General features: G+C 48.5%; 1 protein-coding gene across 1 annotated transcript in view; it reads left to right on the forward strand.

Annotated features, from left to right (window-relative positions):
• Positions 1-23,970, forward strand: part of MYO7B (myosin VIIB) — a 501,657-nt gene that overhangs the window by 17,280 nt on the left and 460,407 nt on the right. Inside the window, exon 2 of the mRNA XM_063915865.1 lies at positions 14,542-14,590. Coding sequence (XP_063771935.1) covers positions 14,573-14,590 — 18 coding nt within the window. The 5' untranslated portion in view covers positions 14,542-14,572. The remainder of the gene's footprint in view (positions 1-14,541; positions 14,591-23,970) is intronic.

Raw genomic sequence — 23,970 nt, forward strand, 5'->3', positions numbered from 1 at the left:
GTCAGGATAAGGTGTACTGTCATAGATAGATCCTAAGGCACACTCCGCCTAACATAGCAGTACATAAAACATTGACATTAGAACAGGGGAAGCCAATGCAGATAATACATACATAAATATAAATGGCCTCGGTGTGGATACTGTATGTACCTCACAGACCATTAAGCCATAAATCCGACTAACACTCTCCCAATCCTAACTAAATATTAAAATCACTAAACTAGGACTACTTAAATTGTAAATAATTCCAATTAATCTTCTCATTAAGTCCTAGAGGTTGCAATGTATTTAGCCTAATGATCCACTTAGCCTCCAATCTATGTAGGGCTAAGACCCTATCTCCTCCTCAAGGTAATTCCGGTACGTGATCAATAATCTGATAGCGAAGTTCCGATAATGAATGAAATTTGTCACAACAATGTCTGGACACCGGTTGTTCATTTACATTACCCGCTAATGCCTGGCTAATATTCGAGCGATGTAACGCCATTCTTTCCCGTAAAGTGCAGGTAGTCAGACCCACATACATTAATTTGCAAGGGCAGATAATAACATAAATTATAAATCTGGTCGTGCAATTCAAGACATGTTTGATGTCGAATCTGTGTTTGGTAACAGGATGACTAAAACATGATCCTGTAATTAGAGCTGAGCATGTGATGCAGGAAGGGCATCTATAACACCCTGGTTTTTTGACCGATCCAAAAATGCCTGGTTTGGGAGTATAGTCGGTAATATCCGTTTTAACTAATATGTCGCGCAAATTGCGACCCCGTTTGTAACTCGTCATAACCTGTGTATTCTGAAAGCACGGTAAAGATTTATCTGTCTTAATTATAGGCCACAATGCTGTGGCCTATAATTAAGACAGATAAATCTTTACCGTGCTTTCAGAATACACAGGTTATGACGAGTTACAAACGGGGTCGCAATTTGCGCGACATATTAGTTAAAACGGATATTACCGACTATACTCCCAAACCAGGCATTTTTGGATCGGTCAAAAACCAGGGTGTTATAGATGCCCTTCCTGCATCACATGCTCAGCTCTAATTACAGGATCATGTTTTAGTCATCCTGTTACCAAACACAGATTCGACATCAAACATGTCTTGAATTGCACGACCAGATTTATAATTTATGTTATTATCTGCCCTTGCAAATTAATGTATGTGGGTCTGACTACCCGCACTTTACGGGAAAGAATGGCGTTACATCGCTCGAATATTAGCCAGGCATTAGCGGGTAATGTAAATGAACAACCGGTGTCCAGACATTGTTGTGACAAATTTCATTCATTATCGGAACTTCGCTATCAGATTATTGATCACGTACCGGAATTACCTAGAGGAGGAGATAGGGTCTTAGCCCTACATAGATTGGAGGCTAAGTGGATCATTAGGCTAAATACATTGCAACCTCTAGGACTTAATGAGAAGATTAATTGGAATTATTTACAATTTAAGTAGTCCTAGTTTAGTGATTTTAGTATTTAGTTAGGATTGGGAGAGTGTTAGTTGGATTTATGGCTTAATGGTCTGTGAGGTACATACAGTATCCACACCGAGGCCATTTATATTTATGTATGTATTATCTGCATTGGCTTCCCATGTTCTAATGTCAATGTTCAATGTTTTATGTACTGCTATGTTAGGCGGAGTGTGCCTTAGGATCTATCTATGACAGTACACCTTATCCTGACACTTTAACACTTTAACACTATGTTTATTTAATATATGTTTTTTGGTTCTGTATTTTCACGTTTGCTGTATGTATTTATGTTTTATAGCCTCCCCCTGTCAGGCAGCACGGCCGGGGACAGCGTCTGTACCTCCGAGCGTCGGGTTGCTGTGGTTACCGCCGCTTCCCGATGATGTCATCATTCAGGCTTCCTGCACTGACCGGAAGTCCCGCGCTGTTCCGTAGCCGAAGACGCCGACATGGGGACGCTATATAGGTGAGTTTTATGTTCTATGTATGTTTGTTCGTTTTGTTGCCAGCACCAGCATTACCTGATGAAGGGCCTTGCATGGCCCGAAATGCAGCATTGTAACATGCTTGTGCTTTGAAGCTGGATCATTAAATATCTTTACACTTAGTCCTGGAGTGCCGTGCCTGTCTGGAGCATTTGATTGTTCGGACTCTACCATGTATGCAATATTTGACAAAGGCACCCAGGTAGTTGGATATTAGTAAGAGTGCCGGATTATTTGGATACTATATATATATATATATATATATATATACACTTCTCAAAAAAATAAAGGGAACACTAAAATAACACATCCTAGATCTGAATGAATTAAATATTCTTATTAAATACTTTGTTCTTTACATAGTTGAATGTGCTGACAACAAAATCACACAAAAATTATCAATGGAAATCAAATTTATTAACCCATGGAGGTCTGGATTTGGAGTCACACTCAAAATTAAAGTGGAAAAACACACTACAGGCTGATCCAACTTTGATGTAATGTCCTTAAAACAAGTCAAAATGAGGCTCAGTAGTGTGTGTGGCCTCCACGACCTCCCTACAACCCACACAAGTACCTCAGGTAGTGCAGCTCATCCAGGATGGCACATCAATGCGAGCTGTGGCAAGAAGGTTTGCTGTGTCTGTCACCGTAGTGTCCAGAGCATGGAGGCGCTACCAGGAGACAGGCCAGTACATCAGGAGACATGGAGGAGGCCGTAGGAGGGAAACAACCCAGCAGCAGGACCGCTACCTCCGCCTTTGTGCAAGGAGGAACAGGAGGAGCACTGCCAGAGCCCTGCAAAATGACCTCCAGCAAGCCACAAATGTGCATGTGTCTACTCAAACGATCAGAAACAGACTCCATGAGGGTGGTATGAGGGCCCAACGTCCACAGGTGGAGGTTATGCTTACAGCCCAACACCGTGCAGGACATTTGGTATTTGACAGAGAACACCAAGATTGGCAAATTCGCCACTGGCGCCCTGTGCTCTTCACAGATGAAAGCAGGTTCTCACTGAGCACATGTGATAGACGTGACAGAGTCTGAAGACGCCAAGGAGAACGTTCTGCTGCCTGCAACATCCTCCAGTATGACCGGTTTGGCTGTGGGTCAGTAATGGTGTGGGGTGGCATTTCTTTGGGGGGCCGTACAGCCCTCCATGTGCTCGCCAGATGTAGCCTGGCTGCCATTAGGTACCGAGATGAAATCCTCAGACCCCTTGTGCGGTTGGCCCTGGGTTCCTCCTAATACAAGACAATGCTAGACCTCATGTGGCTGGAGTGTGTCAGCAGTTCCTGCAAGACGAAGGCATTGATGCTATGGACTGGCCCGCCCGTTCCCCAGACCTGAATCCAATTGAGCACATCTGGGACATCATGTCTCGCTCCATCCATTGCACCACAGACTGTCCAGGAGTTGGCGGATGCTTTAGTCCAGGTCTGGGAGGAGATCCCTCAGGAGACCATCCGCCACCTCATCAGGAGCATGCCCAGGCGTTGTAGGGAGGTCATACAGGCACGTGGAGGACACACACACTACTGAGCCTCATTTTGACTTGTTTTAAGGACATTACATCAAAGTTGAATTAGCCTGTAGTGTTGTTTTCCACTTTAATTTTGAGGGTGACTCCAAATCCAGACCTCCATGGGTTAATAAATTTGATTTCCATTGATAATTTTTGTGTGATTTTGTTGTCAGCACATTCAACTATGTAAAGAACAAAGTATTTAATAAGAACATTTTATTCATTCAGATCTAGGATGTGTTATTTTAGTGTTCCCTTTATTTTTTTGAGCAGTGTATATATATATATATATATATATATTCCCTCTTGAAAAACAGCGGCACTCTGGAGACTTGTTTAAAGGTAATAAAAGTGCAAAGTTTAATCCATTTCAAACATCAGGTGACCAACGTTTCGGGGCCATACATGCCCCTTCGTCAAGGTGATACAAGTGTAAAGCAAAAAGTGACATACCTTATATTGTGAAGGAAGACCCGCGAACGGGACACACGCCGTGCCCTTGTAGGCTACAATACGTGGGCAAAACCGTACGGAGCGCACGTGAACGTATGGCTATGCACCGCTCATCTATCAAAAATGCCCTCACTGGAAAACCATCAGATCAGCCAGTGGCAAAACATTTTTCAGACCAAGGACATACATTACAGGAACTGAAGTTCCAGATCATTGACCATATCCCCAAATCCATCAGGGGGGGTGACCGAGGTGGTCAACTGCTACGAAGGGAGGCGCGATGGATGTACAGCCTGGATACCATCAAACCCAAGGGCCTTAATGACAAGGTCCAATGGAGCGTCTTTCAATAATACCTAGGACTGAGCCTATATGATCATCAGTATTTATATGGGACCACAATATATCCCTGTTTGTGTCCCATGGTGGAACAACATTTAAGTTAGCACTTATTTAGATCATGTAAACCCACGCCCCTTCGTGCACAGGAGTGTCCACAGTGTTGGGCATCCAGGTACATGACGGGGCGTCATATCTATATATAATGTTGTACTGTCCTGGTTTCAATCCACCAACAGTTCTGATTACCAGATAACTATATTTATATTTATATTTACATTGACTTTAATTTTTATTGCAATTACCTATTGCGTCCTATGCATTTAATCTATATACCAGTTCCTTACATTTGGAACGACACAGCACTGTCTATGTTATTTTTTTCCTTTTATCTTTTCTTCACATTTTTTTCACCGCAGCCCTGACACTGAGCCGCGTCCTGGTTGCTAAGGGGCGCTTGTCACCAAGGTTACTAAGTAAACTCCGGCTTCCAGGAAGTGACGAAAGCGGCGGCTCTCTGACGCGGTCTGTGTGCACAGCGCGATGAGAGAGGGACGGATGCCGTTCCTAACTCCCTCCCACGGCGTGTGTCCCGTTCGCGGGTCTTCCTTCACAATATAAGGTATGTCACTTTTTGCTTTACACTTGTATCACCTTGACGAAGGGGCATGTATGGCCCCGAAACGTTGGTCACCTGATGTTTGAAATGGATTAAACTTTGCACTTTTATTACCTTTAAACAAGTCTCCAGAGTGCCGCTGTTTTTCAAGAGGGAATGTGTATGCTGTCAGAGGGCACCGGAGCAACATTACTTATGTAAGAGGAGTGCCAGGTCGACAGATCAATATATATATATATATATATATATATACAAAAAGCAGTTTGTGCAGGTGCGCTGGTAGTTAAAAGGTAATAGTTCTCAGTCCACTCTCATCCTCCTTCCTCCTCTCCACGCCCAGACCTACCACCACCAGACGTAATCTCGGGTCTCTCAACCCCACTTTCATGTCCTCCCTCGAGACTTTCCTATCTCCTCTTTCCACTATAACTTGTCCCAACCAGGCAGCCTCCTTCTATAACTGGTCCCTAACTGCTGCTCTCGACTCTGTGGCCCTCCTCTCCTCTGTCCCCCTCCGCCGCTCCAAACCCCAACCCTGGTACACCAAACTAACACGTTTCTTACAAAAATGCTCACGCTCCGCTGAACGCTCCTGGAGGAAATCTCACTCTCTGCCGGACTTCCTCCATTTCAAGTTTATTCTCTCCTCCTACAGCTCTGCTCTTTCCCTCGCCAAGCAATCCTTTTTCCAAGCACTCATCTCTTCTCAGTCCTCCTGTCCACGCCGTCTCTTTGAAACTTTCAACACTCTCCTTCGCCCCCCTCCTCCTCCCCTCCCATCCTCCCTCACTGCCACTGACTTTGCCTCCTTCTTCATCTCCAAAATTGAGGACATCCAACACGACATCTCCCGCCGTCACCCCTCTGCTACCCCCCTGCCCCCTTTATCCCTCCCCTCCATCTATCCCACCCTGTCCTCCTTCCGTCCCACTTCAGAAAAGGAAGTTCACTCCCTCATCTTATCCTCCCCCCCATCCACCTGCCCCTTGGACCCCCTTCCCTCCCGTCTTCTCCGCTCCCTCTCCCCCACTGCCTGCTCCCACCTTGCTCACCTCTTTAACCTGTCCCTCTCTACCGGCATCTTCCCCTCGCCATTCAAACATGCTCTGGTCTCACCTATTCTCAAAAAACCCAACCTCGACCCCTCATCACCCACTAACTACCGCCCCATCTCTCTTCTCCCTTTCGCCTCCAAAGTACTTGAATGACTAGTCTACAGCCGTCTCACAAGCTACCTCTCTGACAACTCCATCCTCGATCCACTACAATCTGGCTTTCGCCCACTCAACTGAGACTGCCCTGGTGAAAGTCGCCAATAACCTGCTTTCGGCCAAATCCAGGGGCCACTTCTCTCTGCTTATCCTTCTGGACCTCTCTGCTGCCTTTGACACCGTAGATCATCCTCTCCTCCTCCGCCCACTCCAAAACGCTGGCCTCTCTAGCACTGTCCTTGACTGGTTTTCTTCTTACCTCACTAACCGCTCCTTCTCTGTGTCTGCCTCCAGCACCACCTCACACCCTTCCATCCTTCCTGTTGGTGTCCCTCAGGGTTCTGTCCTTGGACCCCTCCTGTTCTCCCTGTACACCTCATCCCTGGGTGCGCTCATTAACTCATTTGGCCTTTAATACAACCTCTATGCTGATGACACACAACTCTACCTCTACTCTCCTGATCTGTCCCCCTCTGTCCTCACTCAGGTTTCCAGCTGCCTCTCCGCAATCTCCTCCTGGATGTCTGAACGCTCTCTGAAGCTCAACATGGACAAAACTGAACTCATCATCTTCCCCCCATCCAGAGCTACACCCCTGACCAATATCTCCATCATTGTTGACAACACCACCATCTCCCCCGTTCCCCAACTCCGCTGCTTGGGCATCACTCTTGACTCCTCCCTCTCCTTTGCACCCCACATCCAAGCTCTGGCACAATCCTGTCATTTCCAGCTACGCAACATTGCTCATATCAGGCCATATCTCTCCCAGAGTGCAACTAAACTCATCATCCACTCACTGGTCATCTCACGACTTGACTACTGCAATGTTCTCCTCACTGGCCTCGCTTGCTCCCATCTTGCTCCCCTCCAATCTGTCCTGAACTCCGCAGCTAGGCTTATCTTCCTCTCCCGCCGCACCACATCTGCCACTCCCCTTCGACAAAATCTACACTGGCTCCCATTCCCCTACAGAATCCTCTTCAAACTCCTCACCCTCACATACAAGGCCATCTCTAATTCCACTGCTCCCTACATCTCCAACCTCCTTTCCCTTCATACTCCCTCCCGCCCCCTACGGTCGACCAATGACCATCGCTCTCCACCGCCCTGGTCACTGCTTCCCATGCACGAGTTCAGGATTTTGCCCGTGCTGCACCCCTTCAGTGGAACGCACTCCCCCGCTCCATTAGACTCTCCCCGACCTTGCAAAGCTTCAAACGGGCACTAAAAACCCACCTATTCATCAAAGCATACCCTCCCGATGCATAACCCAGTGCTGAAGCCGCGCCTCCACCCCCCTGCCTCATGCCGTGAACATCTCAGCTTTGCTTGCATACTACCATCAGGCTACCTCCCACTTGCCTGCACCTCTTGTCATCTGTCTGTCGCCCCTCCCCACTAGATTGTTAGCTCTTCAGAGCAGGGCCCTCTTTCCTCTTGTTATCTAAGCCCTCGTCTCGACACATTTCACTCGCAGCTCTCCCCTACTCAACGACCATCTTTATCCTGCTAGTAAAGGCTCATCTCTATCTATGGCCATCAGCCTGTAGTAGTATGATGAGCACTCCATCAATACTTACATCTTAGCTGTATTATGTCTTGAGAACGTGTGGTGCTCTATTTAACCTGTACTCTATTTCTGTTATTTATTTACTGTAATGCTATGTTTGTCTCCCTGTACTGTCCTTTGTACGGCGCTGCAAAACACATGTGGCGCCTTATAAATTAAATGTAATAATAATAATAATAATACTCTAGTTGAACACTTTATACCCCATATGGGACCACCTGTAACATTACAGTCACTGATGTCCCCATGGTTACTCCGCTTTGGGTGGGAAAATTTTGCCTCACGGGTTGTAGTGTATGACTCATTCCTTGGTCAGGCAAAACCCTATTCCAGGTTACTCTCGAATCTCTGGGTCATCTAAGCGGGCTGCTTCCTCCTCCCTATCCAATAATCTCTCTGATATTTTATCTGAAGAGAGGGGGATCATGCTGTCCTGTCAGTCCCTATATTAGGTGTTTCTGACAAGGATTTTCCATTGCTAAATGCCACCACTGCCCTTCTGGTTACTGGGAAGCAAATCACTGATAAGAGGATTCCCCTACTGTGGTTAAGCAAACTGATATGTTCACACGTCAGAAGGTAAATAAAACTCTGTTACCACAATCTGACCATTGAGTGTACATCAGACAAGACCCCTGGTCTAATCCAGGGAAGACATTCCCCCTGTCTACAACGGGCAATAGCTCGATATCCTCCCCCTGCAGAGTTATATAACAAGTAGGTAATTCACTGCCAGTGAATTCATGTGTCACCCATCGGGTGTCATCCACTCTGCCTCTCACCACTGTCCCTTCACTGTAGGAACCAAAAGATAAGCGTGTGGAGGGATGCCTGAAGTCTATTACTCCCTTACAGGTGTTGTAAATAGACCACGATTGCTTCCTCTTGGGGCTGTAAAATAGATTGATGACTGGATCAGGCATTAGAGGAACAGCTGCCCAAGGATATATCTGACAATGCCAGACATTCCCTGTCTCACTATACCACCACCACCTGTTTCTATATCAGGAGGCGTCCCCTGAGGCGGGTGTGTTGGCTGACAAGGCGTCGAATACGTCTGTCCTGGCTCGCCGTATTCTGAGGTTGAGGTCATGGAAGGTGGACCTGGACTCCAAAAGTCCTTGGAGGTATTCCTCTTTACTGTGACATCTTATTTGGGGGAAGACCTAATTAAAAATTGGATCCAAATTGGCGGCTACTATGACTGCCTTTCTCCCAAATGCTACTCCTTCTGAACAGAAGGCAAAAGGTACCACTTTTCCCTACATTCGGCCTTAAGGGAAAGCGAAGGTAAGGTATACCCGAGATTCTCTTGTGCTCCCAGCAACCACTAAGCCCAAGGCCTAACAATCCTGGGCTGCTTGTCAGCTTGCTTCTCATTACAAGCCTGCTGCATGACGGGACATGCCTCCCCCTGGGGGATCCCAGGGTGGGGGGCCGACTTCTACGATTCATCCAGGTCTGGTTAACGACCACTTTAGACGCATGGATGCGAGAAGTTGTCTCTCACGGGTACGCAGTCTCTTTCAAGTCCCCCTCTCCAGTTCTGCACAATGGGTATCCCTTTGGATCCATTAAAGGCGCAAGCTCTACAGATGGTTGTGAATTCCCTCCTGGATACAGGAGTGGTAGTGCCGGTACTTCTGTCCCAGAGAGGCAGAGGATACTACTCGACCCTGTTTTTAGTCCCGAAACCTGATGGGTCTTTCCCTTTCTCAACCTCAAATCACTGAACAAGTTTGTGAGAGTGTCCAACTTCCGTATGGAAACACTGCACTCAATTGTACTGGCCATGGAACTCGGAGACTATATGGTATCCCTGGATATACAAGATGCTTACCTTCATATGCCTATTGCCATATCGCATCAGCAATATCTGCAGTTTGCTATTGGCAACCTTCACTATCAATTCCAGGCTCTGCCGTTTGGACTGGCCACCGCTCCTCGGATCTTCACCAAGGTTATGGCCGTGATGACGGCTCATCTCCACCGCCAGGGAGAAAGGATCCTGCCGTGACTGGACGATTTGCGGATTCTGGCAGTTGAGCAGGGGCTGTGTCTTCTGGATCCCCAACTGGGTCCTACTGACTACGTACGCCAGTCTGAGGGGTTGGGGCGCGGTGCTGGAGCAACACTCTCCAGGGTCGGTGGACCAAGTAGGAATCTCTCCTCCCAATAAACATTCTGGAATTGTGGGCAGTGTTCAATGCTTTGACTGTTGCCCTGTCTCTGAAACAGAACAGGCCTGTCCAAGTACAATCAGACAACGCCACCATGGTGGCATACATAAACCATCAAGGCAGCACTCTAAGCCGCATGGCAATGATGGAAGTGTCAAAAATTCTTTGTTGGGCAGAACGCCATCTGCCAGCAATATCGGCATTGTTCATTCTGGGAGTCCTCTACTGGGAAGCGGTACACACCGGAGAATGGAGTCATCATCAGGAAGTCTTTCAACTCCTAGTGGACAAGTGGGGTCTACCAGATGTAGACCTGATGGCGTCACAACACAATCACAAAGTTCCGGTCTTCGGATCAAGAACAAGGGATCCTCAAGCAGCGTTCGTGGACGCACTGGCAATTCCATGGAACTTACGGCTGCCCTACGTGTTCCCTCCAGTGTCACTTCTGTCCAGGGTACTATGGAAGTTCAAGCAAGAAGGAGAAATACTACTACTAGTCGCTCCAGCGTGGCCCAGACAGCATTGGTTCTCAGACTTAGGCGCTTTGTCCTGTCATTCACCCTTTTTGATATTTCATTGTGACCGAGCAGTTCTTAGAACTCGCACTGGTTATTTACCTAAGGTGGCGTCATCTTTTCACCTTAATTAAGAGATTGTGGTTCCAGCCTTCATCTCTTCCGAATTGTCCTCCAAATAATGATCTTTGGATGTGGTATGGGCTCTCCATATATATGTGGAGAGGACTGCCTCTATCAGGAGGTCAGATACCTTCTTCGTACTGTTTGGTTTAAACGTGGCTGGCCAGCGAATAAGCAAACCTTGGCCAGATGGATTAGAATGGTGATTGCACAAGCTTATGTGCAGGCTGGACTCCTAGCTCCTGCTGCTGCTGCTACTAAAGCCCATTCTACTCAGTCTGTTGGACCCTCTTGGGCGGCCCGTCGTGGCTTGTCCGCAGAACAATTGTGCAAGGCGGCTATGTGGTCCTCAGTGAACACGTTTATTAGGTTCTATGCCTTTGATACTTCCGCCTCCCAGGATGCTTCCTTTGGACACCGGGTTCTCATACCCGCTAAGGTGCATCCCCTCCCAAGAGGAACTGCTTTAGGACATCCCTGATGTATTCCCTGTGGAACACAGTGTACCCCGCTGTAGAAAAGGAGATGTATGGTAGACTTACCATGGTTAAATCTCTTTCTGCGAGGTACACTGGGTTCCACAGGGCGCCCACCCTGACGCACTTAGCTTCTTTGGGTTTGTATGGCATTAGCTGCTAGTCCCTTCTCTTGTCGTGAGAACGTGGTTCTATGTGACTAACATCTGCCTTCTCTTTACCTGCTTCTTCATTGGACTGATTAACAAAACTGAACTCACAGTTCCTGGAGGCAGGTCTATAGAGGAGGTCCCGTAATGCATTCGGGGACAATCTAAAGCTTTAGCCTATTGGTGCCTCTGAATCAAAATCCATCTCTACACTAGTGATGAGCGAGGTTCGGTTTTACTCGGTTTTACTCGGTTTTACTCGGTTCTCAAAACGGCATCTTATTGGCTATCCAAAACACGTGACATCCGTGAGCCAATAAGATGCCGTTTTGAGAACCGAGTAAAACCGAGTAAAACCGAGTAAAACCGAATCCGCTCATCACTACTCTACACCCCCAAAGTATTCCCTGTGGAACCCAGTGTACCTCGCAGAAAGATTTAACCATGGTAAGTCTACCATAAATCTCTTTTTTGGAGTCAGAAGCAGACTCCAAGAAAATTAAGTTTCTTTCCACACATAAATCCAACCCTTTCGGACCTTTTCAGCTCAAGGAAAAGCAAAAGGGAAGGGTTATGGCAAACAGTCTCAATCTGACAAGTCTGGTAAGACTAAAAAGCATTGGGCTACTAGAGGGTCGGCTTCTTAAAAAAGAGACTGCATACCCGTGAGAGACAACTTCTCGCATCCACGCGTCTGAAGTGGTCATTAACCAGACCTGGATGAATCTTAGAAGTCGGCCCTCCACCCTGGGATCCCCCAGGGGAAAGCCTGTCCCGTCATGCAGCAGGCTTGTCATGAGAAGCAGGCTGACGAGCAGCCCAAGATTGTTAGGCCTTGGGCTTAGAGGTTGTTGGGAGCACGAGACAATCTCGGGTATGCCTGACCTTCGCTTTCCCTTAAGGCCGAAAGCAGGGAAAAGTGGTACCTTTTTCCTTCTGTTTCAGAAGGAGTAGCATTTGGGAGAAAGGTAGTCATAGTAGCCGCCAATTCGGATCCAATTTTTAATTAGGTCTTCCCCCAAATAAGATGTCACAGTAAAGGGGAAAACCTTTCCACAGTTAGGAATGGACAAAGGTCTAAGGGTGGCTTCCTTGAGAGTGCAAGTGTCAACATTGACTGTATGGTTCCATAAGAAAATTGCTAACCTACAGGATGTGCGCACTTTTTTTCCAAGGAATGCTGCACATTCGGCCTCCTTTTGTTCCTCCTACAGTGCCTTGAGACTTAAGTTTAGTCCTAAAGACCCCTCAAGTTGCCCCATTTGAACCACTAAAATGAGTGTATTTTAAATGGTTGACAGTTCTTTTTCTCCTGGCTATTGCTTCAGCTAGAAGAGTTTCAGATTGAGGGCCATTATTAGGTCACCCTCCTTTTCTGATTTTTTATCCAGATAGAGTGGTTCTCAGAACCAAATCTGGGTATCTTCCTAAGGTGGTGTCTAAATATACCTGGCCAATAAAGCTGATTCTGATTCTGATTCTAAATTCTGCCTTAACGCAGAAAGTTTAGTCCCGGCCTTCCTAGGGCCGGACCTTCCTGCGGGAAATGCATCGTTGGATGTAGTCCGTGCTTTAAGGATCTATGTGGATCAAACCAGTGCCATCATAAAAACAGACACTCTCTAAGTTCTCTATGGATTTCACAAGAGAGGATGGCCTTCTGACAAGCAGACACTGGCAAGGTGACTTCGAATGACGATTTCAGAAGCATATTCTCAAGCTGATCTCTCTGTTTCGGCTAATGTCTCTGCTCACTCTACTTGTAAGGTAGGTCCGTCATGGGCAGCACAACGTGGTGCTTCAGCAGAACAAATATGTAATGTCTTTTATACCTTTGCCTCTCAGGACGCTGAATTCGGGCGAAGGATTCTCCTGCCCAATCAGGAGCGTTCCCACCACTAAATTGCTTTGGGACATCCCAATGTTATCCTGTGGATAACCTGTGGACCCTGCAGGAGAAATAATCATTATGGTAGACTTACCGTTGATAACTCTATTTCTCCTAAGTCCACAGGATCCACAGGGATCCCACCCTGACACACCTGATTTGAGGATCCTTTCACAAACTAACCTCTTCCTTCTTGTACGGAAGGGTGTGCATGTGTGTTCTTCTCGCCTGATTAGGGCTCTCTATGATGCTCCTACCTTGAACTTTGGATAACAACTGAATTTCCTGAGCCAGGAGGCGGGGATACAGGGATGGGCATTCTGGGAGGCCGAAAGCTTTGATCGTTTGGTGCCAATCCGCTGTCGCTACCTCATATCCCAATGTTATCCTGTGGACTTATGGTAGACCTACCGTTGATAACTCTATCCTAGCGATTATATTCCAATGTATGGGTTTCTTTTAAAAAATGTCTTATACTACACTACTGTATTTGCGTCACACTTTTTTTTTTCTATAGACATAATGTCCTATAGTGGCTTTGTTCCTTGGGAAACAGATGCACAAGTAGTTCGACATGGATTTAAAACATTAACCAGGTTTTTTACATAGATTAAATCTATTTAGTTTCTCACTTTGCAGTTACATTTTTGGGAACTTAATAGTTAGGGCCCACCCTGTCTGTTATCACTGCGGGTTGGTATTGGCAGACTGGCATTTGGGATCTCGGAGGTCATCATGCATTGTCTACCCCAGGATCCCGGTCTCCATGTTACCCTCTGCATCCTCTTGCCTTCCACTGTCACCTTCTGCTGACACCTTCTGCCTCCCTCTCCGTTCAGCTGCCACCCTCTGCCTCCCCCTGTCACCCATTGCCATGTGGCATATTGTGAACTTGGGTTGAGGTGGAGGAGGGGGTCCCAAATTATATTTTTGCACTTGGGCCCATCACTTACATGTCCCGCCACTGCTTCCCCCTAACCCTCCTTTCCCACAGCCTAACCCTAACCCCCCCCCTCAACAGCATAAACCTAGCCCTCTTTCCCCTCAGCCTAACCCTAACCCACCCCCCGCAGCCTAACCCACCCCACGCAGCCTAACCCTAACCTACCCCTGATACCTACGATCTGGATGTCGGCTGTCGGGATACCGGCGTCAGTATTCTGACAGGTGTCGGCATTCCAGCGCCTAGAAATCAGGATACTGGCGGACAGTATCCACCAGTATCCTGAGCACCAGGATACTGGCGGACAGTATCCACCAGTATCCTGAGCACCAGGATGCCAACTACATCCCACTGTTAGAATGGTGTTTAAAATTACTTAAGTAATTATACAAATTTTTGTTTTAATTTGTTCTATTATCAGTTCTATAAGTAAAATATAAGATTTTATTAAATGTTGGGATTCCAGCTTTTATGGTGGTGGTGGTGGTGGTGGTGGTGGTGGTGGTGGTGGGGGGATTCTAGTTATAATCCTGCTGTGCATAAAACTACGTTCTGTCATTTCTAGGCAAGAGTGGCAGCTAAAACCCTGACAAGCGATGGTTATTCTCCAAAAGGTAAGATTCTTTGTGTATCAGTCTAAGAGGTTTGCGTGATAAAAAAAAAAACTTTAAACAGTTTTAAAACATTCCCTCATTTAAAGAAAACTATTTGAATGTTTTTAAGATGAATCCCCAACAGCCAACTTTTAATATTTTGGGGGTATTATTTGTAAGTCTTTGGGGTATATGCAATTCACGGCGAATCGCGGCAATTTTTCGCCGTTTTTTAATTCGACTCAATTCGCCAGGTGAATTCCGGCAGGTGGCTGCCGGAATTCACCATATTCAATGAAAAACGGGTTCGCCAGAATCGCGGGCGAAAATCGTCCGATTTGGCGGATTTTGCCGCGATTTTAAAAAACGGGAAAAAACGGGAAAAACCCGGAAAAAAAAATGGCGTGGGGTCCCCCCTCCAAAGCATAACCAGCCTCGGGCTCTTCGAGCTGGTCCTGGTTCTAAAAATGCAGGGGAAAAATAGGGCAGGGATCCCCCGTATTTTTAAAACCAGCACCGGGCTCTGCGCCTGGTGCTGGTGCCAAAAATACGGGGGACAAAAAGAGTTGGGGTCCCCCGTATTTTTAACACCAGCATCGGGCTCCACTAGCTGGACAGATAATGCCACAGCCGGGGGTCACTTTTATGCCGTGCCCTGCGGCCGTGGCATTAAATATCCAACTAGTCACCCCTGGCCGGGGTACCCTGGGGGAGTGGGGACCCCTTCAATCAAGGGGTCCCCCCCCCCCAGCCACCCAAGGGCCAGGGGTGAAGCCCGAGGCTGTCCCCCCCCCATCCAATGGGCTGCGGATGGGGGGGCTGATAGCCTTTTGTGATAATAAAAAGATATTGTTTTTTCCAGCAGTACTACAAGTCCCAGCAAGCCTCCCCCGCAAGCTGGTACTTGGAGAACCACAAGTACCAGCATGCGGGAGAAAAACGGGCCCGCTGGTACCTGTAGTACTACTGGAAAAAAAATACCCAAATAAAAACAGTACACACACACCTTGATAGTAAAACTTTATTACACACTACCGACACACACATACTTACCTATGTTGACACGCCGACTGCCACGGTCTCCGACGATCCGAGGTACCTGTGAAAAAATTATACTCACCTTCCAGCGTCCAGAGGTAAATCCAGGTCCAGAGATAATCCACGTACTTGGCACAAAAAAAAAACGAACACCGATCCACCGGACTAAGAAAGGGGTCCCATGCTTTCACATCAGACCCCTTTCTCCCGAATGCCGGGACATCACGTGACTCCTGTCACTGAAGTCCCTTCAGCCAATCAGGAAGCGCTACTTCCGTGGCGCTCACCTGATTGGCTGTGCGCTGTCTGTGCTGTGACAGCGCATCGCAAAGCCGCTCCATTACTTTCAATGGTGGGAACTTTGCGGGTAGCGGGGGGGTTAACCCGCGGTCAGCGGCTGACCTCACCGCTAGCCGCTAAGTTCCCACCATTGAATATAATGGACGGAGCTGTGCGATGCGCTGTCTGAGTTCAGACAGCGCACAGCCAATCAGGTGAGCGCAACGAAGTTGCGCTTCCTGATTGGCTTTAGAGACCTTTATGTGACAGCTGTCACTGACAGGTCTCATTCGTGGAAAGGGGTCTCATGTGTCAGCATGGGACCCCTTTCAGTCCGGCATGGAGTGGGTGTTCGCTTTGTTTTTTTGCCAAGTACGTGGATGTATCTCTGGACCATGGCTGAGGTGAGTATATTGAACTTTTCTTTTCAGGTATCCGTGGATTCTACATGGAGAAGAGGACCGATGTCGGCGTGTGAACATAGGTAAGTATGTGTGTGTCGACGTATGAAATAAAGTTTTACTGTCGACGGTGTGTGTGTCCTGTTTTTATTTGGGTATTTTTTCCCCAGTAGTACTACAGGTACCAGCGGGCCCGTTTTTCTCCCGCATGCTGGTACTTGTGGTTCTCCAAGTACCAGCTTGCGGGGGAGGCTTGCTGGGACTTGTAGTACTACTGGAAAAAACAATATCTTTTTATTATCACAAAAGGCTATCAGCCCCCCCATCCGCAGCCCATTGGATGGGGGGGGACAGCCTCGGGCTTCACCCCTGGCCCTTGGGTGGCTGGGGGGGGGGACCCCTTGATTGAAGGGGTCCCCACTCCCCCAGGGTACCCCGGCCAGGGGTGACTAGTTGGATATTTAATGCCACGGCCGCAGGGCACGGCATAAAAGTGACCCCCGGCTGTGGCATTATCTGTCCAGCTAGTGGATCCCGATGCTGGTGTTAAAAATACGGGGGACCCCTGCTCGTTTTGTCCCCCGTATTTTTGGCACCAGCACCAGGCGCAGAGCCCGGTGCTGGTTTTAAAAATACGGGGGATCCCCTGTCAATTTTCCCCCCGCATTTTTAGAACCAGGACCAGCTCGAAGAGCCCGAGGCTGGTTATGCTTTGGAGGGGGGACCCCACGCCATTTTTTTTAAGGATTTTACCGTTCCAGCAATAAAAAAAAAAAAAAAAAAAATATTTAAAAAAAAATATAAATAATATTTGTGCCTCCCCAAAAAAAAAAAAAAAGTACCTAATCCCTTCTAATATAAATAGATATGCTATTCCTAAAAAAAAAAACACCAAAAAAAACATGTTTAAATTTTTTTTTATTGTTTTCACCCTCCAAAGTGTGGCGGATTGAAAAAGACGAATTTGCTGTCTAAAAGCACTGCTGTCGAATTTCCAAACTTGAATTGAATATGCTTTGGTCGAATTGCAGCACTTGTATCATTGCAGAAAAGTCGAATTTGCAAAAATTCGAATTTCAAAAAGTCGAATTTTGAAAGTCCGTTTTTTGGTCGGAAAGCACTGAATTGCATAGGCAAATTTTTTTTTTGGTCGAAAATGACCCGAAATTCGACAATTTCGGGAATTCGACCGCAATTGCATATACCCCTTTGTCATCTACCTTCTTTAATTACTTCATATTCAATACTAGACCCACAACTTAGAGGTAATGCTAGGTGGATGAGTCAGTGGCTGATAGAAGAACATATTATTATGGAATACATATGGGAGACCGGCAGATGGGATGCTGGCTGTCACTATACCCACAACAGCATCCTGGCAGCCAGAATCCTGGAAGCAAGGCAGCGAGTGCCACGCTTCGTGCCCAGTGGCGTGTTTTGCACATCACAGGTTGTATTCCCACTCCGGTGGTGGCATGGACCCACCACCCGAGTGGGAATACCGGGCTGCGGTCAGCATTCTGACCACTATCATTTTCCCCGCTGTTTGGATTCCGACGCCGGGGTCCCAACAGACATTATATTAACTGCATCCCATCATTATATAGGGACTTAAAGTATTTATATAACAGAGAATGAAAAAATAGTGACATGTATCCCCATGGGTGTAGCCAGTATTTTGAAGGGCCCCCAGCCTAATGCTTCTAGCGAGACACCTTTCTCTGCAGCAAATGTTAATTTTATGAACCATAGGATTTGTAGTTCACAATATGCCATAGTGCTGTCAGTATGCAATACCGAACTAGGAATTTTTTATGTGTCTATGCAGCCTGTGTGATTGCCCCCCCTCCCCCCAGGTGTCTCTACAGCAGTCCGTGCCCCCCGCCCCCCTTCCTACCTATATCACTGCAGTAGCCTGTGTTTGTGTTACCCCTCCCTCCACCTCCACTTAACTGGATCTTCTCTTTGTTCCTCCTTAAGGCGCCGGGGGCTTCTCACACACTGGTGGTCATTCCAAGTTGTTCGCTCGCTGCCGTTTTTAGCAGAATAGCGATCAGGCTAAAAATGGGTGATTCTGCGCATGCGTATGGGCCGCAGGGCGCACGCGCTAAGTAATTTCACACAAAACTATGCAGTTTTACACAGGTCCGAGCAACGGTTTTCAGTCGCTCTGCTGATCGGTGAGTGATTGACAGGAAGTGGGTGTTTCTGGGCGGAAACTGACCGTTTTCCGGGAGTGAGCTAAAAAACGCAGGCGTGTCAGGCTAAAACGCAGGTGTGGCTGGAGAAATGGGGGAGAGGCTGGCTGAACGCAGGGCGTGTTTGTGACGTCAAACCAGGAACTAAACAGACTGAGGTGATCGCAATCTAGGAGTAGGTCTAGAGCTACTCAGAAATTGCAGGGAAATATTTAATAGCAGAACTGCTAATCAGAGGCGTAACTAGGGTTTTCGGAGCCCAGGGCAAGATGGAAAATGGCGCCCCCCCAAAAAAAAAAACAACACACACACAAAAAGAAGCATGTGCGCGTGCCGAAGGCCTTCGACGCGCGGCAAAAAAATGGGCGTGGCCACACCCCAGAAAGGGGTGTGGCCACGCTCCAGAAAGGGTGTGGCCACTGAAAATGGCCCACAGTGCCGGATACATGCCCCACAGTGCCAGTTACATTGCCCCACAGTGCCGGATACATGCCCCACAATGCCGGATACATTGCCCCACAGTGCCGGATACATTGCCCCACAGTGCCAGATACATGCCCCACTCAGTGCCAGTTACATTGCCCCACAGTGCCAGTTACATTGCCCCACAGTGCCAGTTACATTGCCCCACAGTGCCAGATACATTACCCCACAGTGCCAGATACATGCCCCACTCAGTGCCAGATGCATGCCCCACAGGCCAGTTACATTGCCCCACAGTGCCGGATACAATGCCCCACAGTGCCAGATACATTGCCCCACAGGGCCAGATACATGCCCCACTCAGTGCCAGTTACATTGCCCCACAGTGCCGGATACAATGCCCCACAGTGCCGGATACATGCCCCACAGTGCCGGATACATTGCCCCACAGTGCCAGTTACATTGCCCCACAGTGCCAGATACATTGCCCCACAGTGCCAGATACATGCCCCACAGTGCCAGATACATGCCCCACAGAGCCAGTTACATGCCCCACAGTGCCAGATACATTGCCCCACAGTGCCAGTTACATTCCCCACAGTGCCAGATACATGCCCCACAGTGCCAGTTACATGCCCCACAGTGCCAGATACATTGCCCCACAGTGCCAGTTACATTGCCCCACAGTGCCAGATACATTGCCCCACAGTGCCAGTTACATTGCCCCACAGTGCCAGATACATTGCCCCACAGTGCCATTTACATGCTCCACAGTGCCAGATACATGCCCCACTCAGTGCCAGTTACATGCCCCATTTGGTGCCAATTACATGCCCCACAGTGCCAGATACATTGCCCACAGTGCCTGTTACATTGCCCCACAGTGCTAGATACATTGCCCCACAGTGCCAGTTACATGCCCCACAGTGCCAGATACATGCCCCACAGTGCCAGGCCCCACTTGGTGTCAGATACATGCCCCACTGTGCCGCCGGACCCCCCCCCCCCCGTGCCGCCGGACAAACCCCCCCCCCCCCCCCCCCGTCACTTACCGGCCGCTTGTTGCTATGTGAGGGGAGGAGAGCGCAGCGTAGCGCCTCTCCTTCCCCTCACCGCTCCAGATCTCCGGCGGCTGTCTGGCGCCGGTTCGCTAGCCAATCAGAGCTCACGGACCGGCAGCCAATCAGGAGCCGGTCCGCAAGCTCTGATTGGCTAACGCCGGAGACCGGACACAGCAGCGCTGCTAGTGCTGGCAGCGGCGGTGAGGGGAGGGAGAGACGCTGCGCTCTCCTCCCCTCACATTTAGGGTTGACGGGGGCGAGTGGGGCATGATGCCCTGGACGCCGGCGGCGCCCCCTCTCCTGGGCCTGCCAAGGCGCCCAGGGCACGTGCCCCACTCGCCCTACCCTAGATACGCCTCTGCTGCTTATCTTTCGTTCACAATTCTGCTAAGCTAAGATACACTCCCAGAGGGCGGCGGCCTAGCGTGTGCACTGCTGCTAAAAGCAGCTAGCGAGCGATCAACTTGGAATGAGGGCCTATGTTCTTCAACGCACATCACGCCATCATGTCACGCGTGGGGCAGATAGGGACATTTTTCGTTTTTTATTATGCCAAGTGATCCTGATCCCTCTATGCCTGTGCCCTGCTGATTAGTCCAGCAGTGCAGGCACCGGACTGTACTGTACATCTGCTGAAGACGGGTCAGGGGAGCTCTGGCCAGACGGGCACCTTGAGAGGGGGAGCCCATGGGTACTACCCCCTGCCCCCCCCCCCCTTAATCAGGTACTGGACTATCCTCTGAAGCCTACCCCCACCGTGGCATGCTTCCGCTTTATGTCTCCGACTGTCTCAACACCCCCTCAAATCCAACGCCCAGGGTAGATGGTGAAATGCTAATTTCTCTAACGTCCTAAGTGGATGCTGGGGACTCCGTAAGGACCATGGGGAATAGCGGCTCCGCAGGAGACTGGGCACATCTAAAGAAAGCTTTAGGACTACCTGGTGTGCACTGGCTCCTCCCCCTATGACCCTCCTCCAAGCCTCAGTTAGATTTCTGTGCCCGACGAGAAGGGTGCACACTAGGGGCTCTCCTGAGCTTCTTAGTGAAAGTTTTAGTTTAGGTTTGTTATTTTCAGTGAGACCTGCTGGCAACAGGCTCACTGCATCGTGGGACTAAGGGGAGAAGAAGCGAACTCACCTGACTGCAGAGTGGATTGGGCTTCTTGGCTACTGGACATTAGCTCCAGAGGGACGATCACAGGTTCAGCCTGGATGGGTCCCGGAGCCGCGCCGCCGGCCCCCTTACAGAGCCAGAAGAGCGAAGAGGTCCGGAAAAATCGGCGGCAGAAGACGTTCCTGTCTTCAATAAGGTAGCGCACAGCACTGCAGCTGTGCGCCATTGCTCTCAGCACACTTCACACTCCGGTCACTGAGGGTGCAGGGCGCTGGGGGGGAGCGCCCTGAGATGCAATACAACATGTTTAAACCTTATATGGCTAAAGAAATACATCACATATAGCTCCTGGGCTATATGGATGCATTTCACCCCTGCCAGTTTTCCTAAAAAAAGCGTGAGAAAAGGCCGCCGTGAAGGGGGCGGAGCCTATCTCCTCAGCACACAAGCGCCATTTTCCCTCACAGCTCCGTTGGAGGGAAGCTCCCTGGCTCTCCCCTGCAGTCACTACACTACAGAAAGGGTTAAAAAAGAGAGGGGGGCACTAATTAGGCGCAGTATTAACTATACAGCAGCTATAAGGGGAAAAACACTTATATAAGGTTATCCCTGTATATATATAGCGCTCTGGTGTGTGCTGGCAAACTCTCCCTCTGTCTCCCCAAAGGGCTAGTGGGGTCCTGTCCTCTATCAGAGCATTCCCTGTGTGTGTGCTGTGTGTCGGTACGTTTGTGTCGACATGTATGAGGAGAAAAATGATGTGGAGACGGAGCAGAGTGTCTGTAACAGTGATGTCACCACCTAGGGGGTCGACACCTGAGTGGATGTATTGTTGAAAATTACGTGACAGTGTCAGCTCTGTATAAAAAAAAACAGTGGTTGACATGAGACAGCCGGCTACTCAGCTTGTGCCTGTCCAGACGTCTCATAGGCCGTCAGGGGCTCTAAAGCGCCCGTTACCTCAGATGGCAGATACAGACGCCGACACGGATACTGACTCCTGTGTCGACGGTGAAGAGACAACCATGATTTCCAGTAGGGCCACACGTTACATGATTGAGACAATGGAAAATGTTTTATACATTTCTGATAATACGAGTACCACCAAAAAGGGGTATTATGTTCGGTGAGGAAAAAACTACCTGTAGTTTTCCTGAATCTGAGAAATAAAATGTGTGATGATGCGTGGGTTTCCCCCCGATAACAATTGATAATTTCTTAAAAAGTATTGGCTGTATACCCTTTCCCGCCAGAGGTTAGGGTGCGTTGGGAAACACCCCCTAGGGGGGATAAGGCGCTCACACGCTTGTAAGAACAAGGGCTCTACCCTCTTATGAGATGGCCGCCCTTAAGGATCCTGCTGATAGAAAGCAGGAGGGTATCCAAAAATGTATTCACACACATACTGGTGTTATACTGCGACCAGCAATCGCCTCAGCCTGGAGGTGCAGTGCTGGGTTGGCATGGTCTGATTCCCTGACTGGAAATATTGATATCCTAGATAAGGATAGTATATTATTGCCTATAGAGCATTTAAAAGATGCATTTCTATATATGCAGGATGCACAGCGGAATAATTGCCGACTGGCATCAAGTATAAGTGCGTTGTCCAATTCTACCAGTAAAATGGTCAGGTGATGCGGATTCCAAACGGCATTTGGAAGTATTGCCTTTGAAAGGGGACATTTGGGGTCGGTCTTTTAGACCTGGTGGCCATGGCAACAACTGGGAAATCCACGTTTGTACCCCAGGTCGCCTCTCAAAATAAGACGCCGTATTATCAGGCGCAGTCCTTTGTTGGCAAGCGGACAAAAGGTTCCTCTTTTCTGCTCGTGACAGAGGGAGAGGAAAAAGGCTGAAGAGATTACCCAGTTCCCAGGAACAGAAATCCTTTCCCGCCTCTGCAAAGCCCTCAGTATGACGCTAGGGCCTTACAAGCTCAGGCACGGTGGGGGCCCGTTCTCAATGAATTTCAGTGCGCAGTGGGCTCACTCGCAAGTAGACCCCTGGATCCTTCAGGTAATATCTCAAGGGTACATATTGAAATTCGAGACGTCTCCCCCTCGCCGTTTCCAAAGGTCGGCTTTACCGACGTCTCCCTCTGACAGGGAGGCAGTTTTGGAAGCCATTCACAAGCTGTATTCCCAGCAGGTGATAATCAAGGTACCCCTCCTGCAACATGGAACGGGGTATTATTCCACACTATTGTGGTACCGAATCCAGACGGCTCGGTGAGACCGATTCTAAATCTAAAATCTAAAATCTTTGAACACTTACATACAGAGGTTCAAATTCAAGATTGAGTCACTCAGAGCAGTGATTGCGAACCTGGAAGAAGGGGACTACATGATGTCTCGGGACATCAAGGATGCTTACCTTCATGTCAAAATTTACCCTTCTCACCAAGGGTACCTCAGGTTATGGTACAGAACTGTCACTATCAGTTCAGACGCTGCCGTAGGGATGGTCCACGACACCCCGGGTCTTACCAAGGTAATGGCCGAAATGATATCCCTTCGAAGGAAGGGAATTTTAGTTATCCCTTACTTGGACGATTCCCTGATAAGGGTAAGATCCAGGGAACAGCTGGAAGTCGGTGTAGCACTATCTCAGGTAGTGTTGAGGCAGCACGATTGGATTCTCAATATTCCAAAATCGCAGCTGGTTCCGACGACTTGTCTTCTGTTTCCTAGGGATGTTCCTGGACACAGTCCAGAAAAAAGGTGTTTCTCCCGGAAGAGAAAGCCAGAGAGTTATCCGAGCTAGTCAGGAACCTCCTAAAATCGAACCAAGTCTCAGTGCATCGATGCACAAGGGTTCTGGGTAAAAATGGTGGCTTCCTACGAAGCAATCCCATTCGTTAGATTCCACGCAAGAACTTTCCAG

The sequence above is a fragment of the Pseudophryne corroboree genome, chromosome 4 (genome assembly GCF_028390025.1).
Source record: "Pseudophryne corroboree isolate aPseCor3 chromosome 4, aPseCor3.hap2, whole genome shotgun sequence".
Taxonomy (NCBI): domain Eukaryota; kingdom Metazoa; phylum Chordata; class Amphibia; order Anura; family Myobatrachidae; genus Pseudophryne; species Pseudophryne corroboree.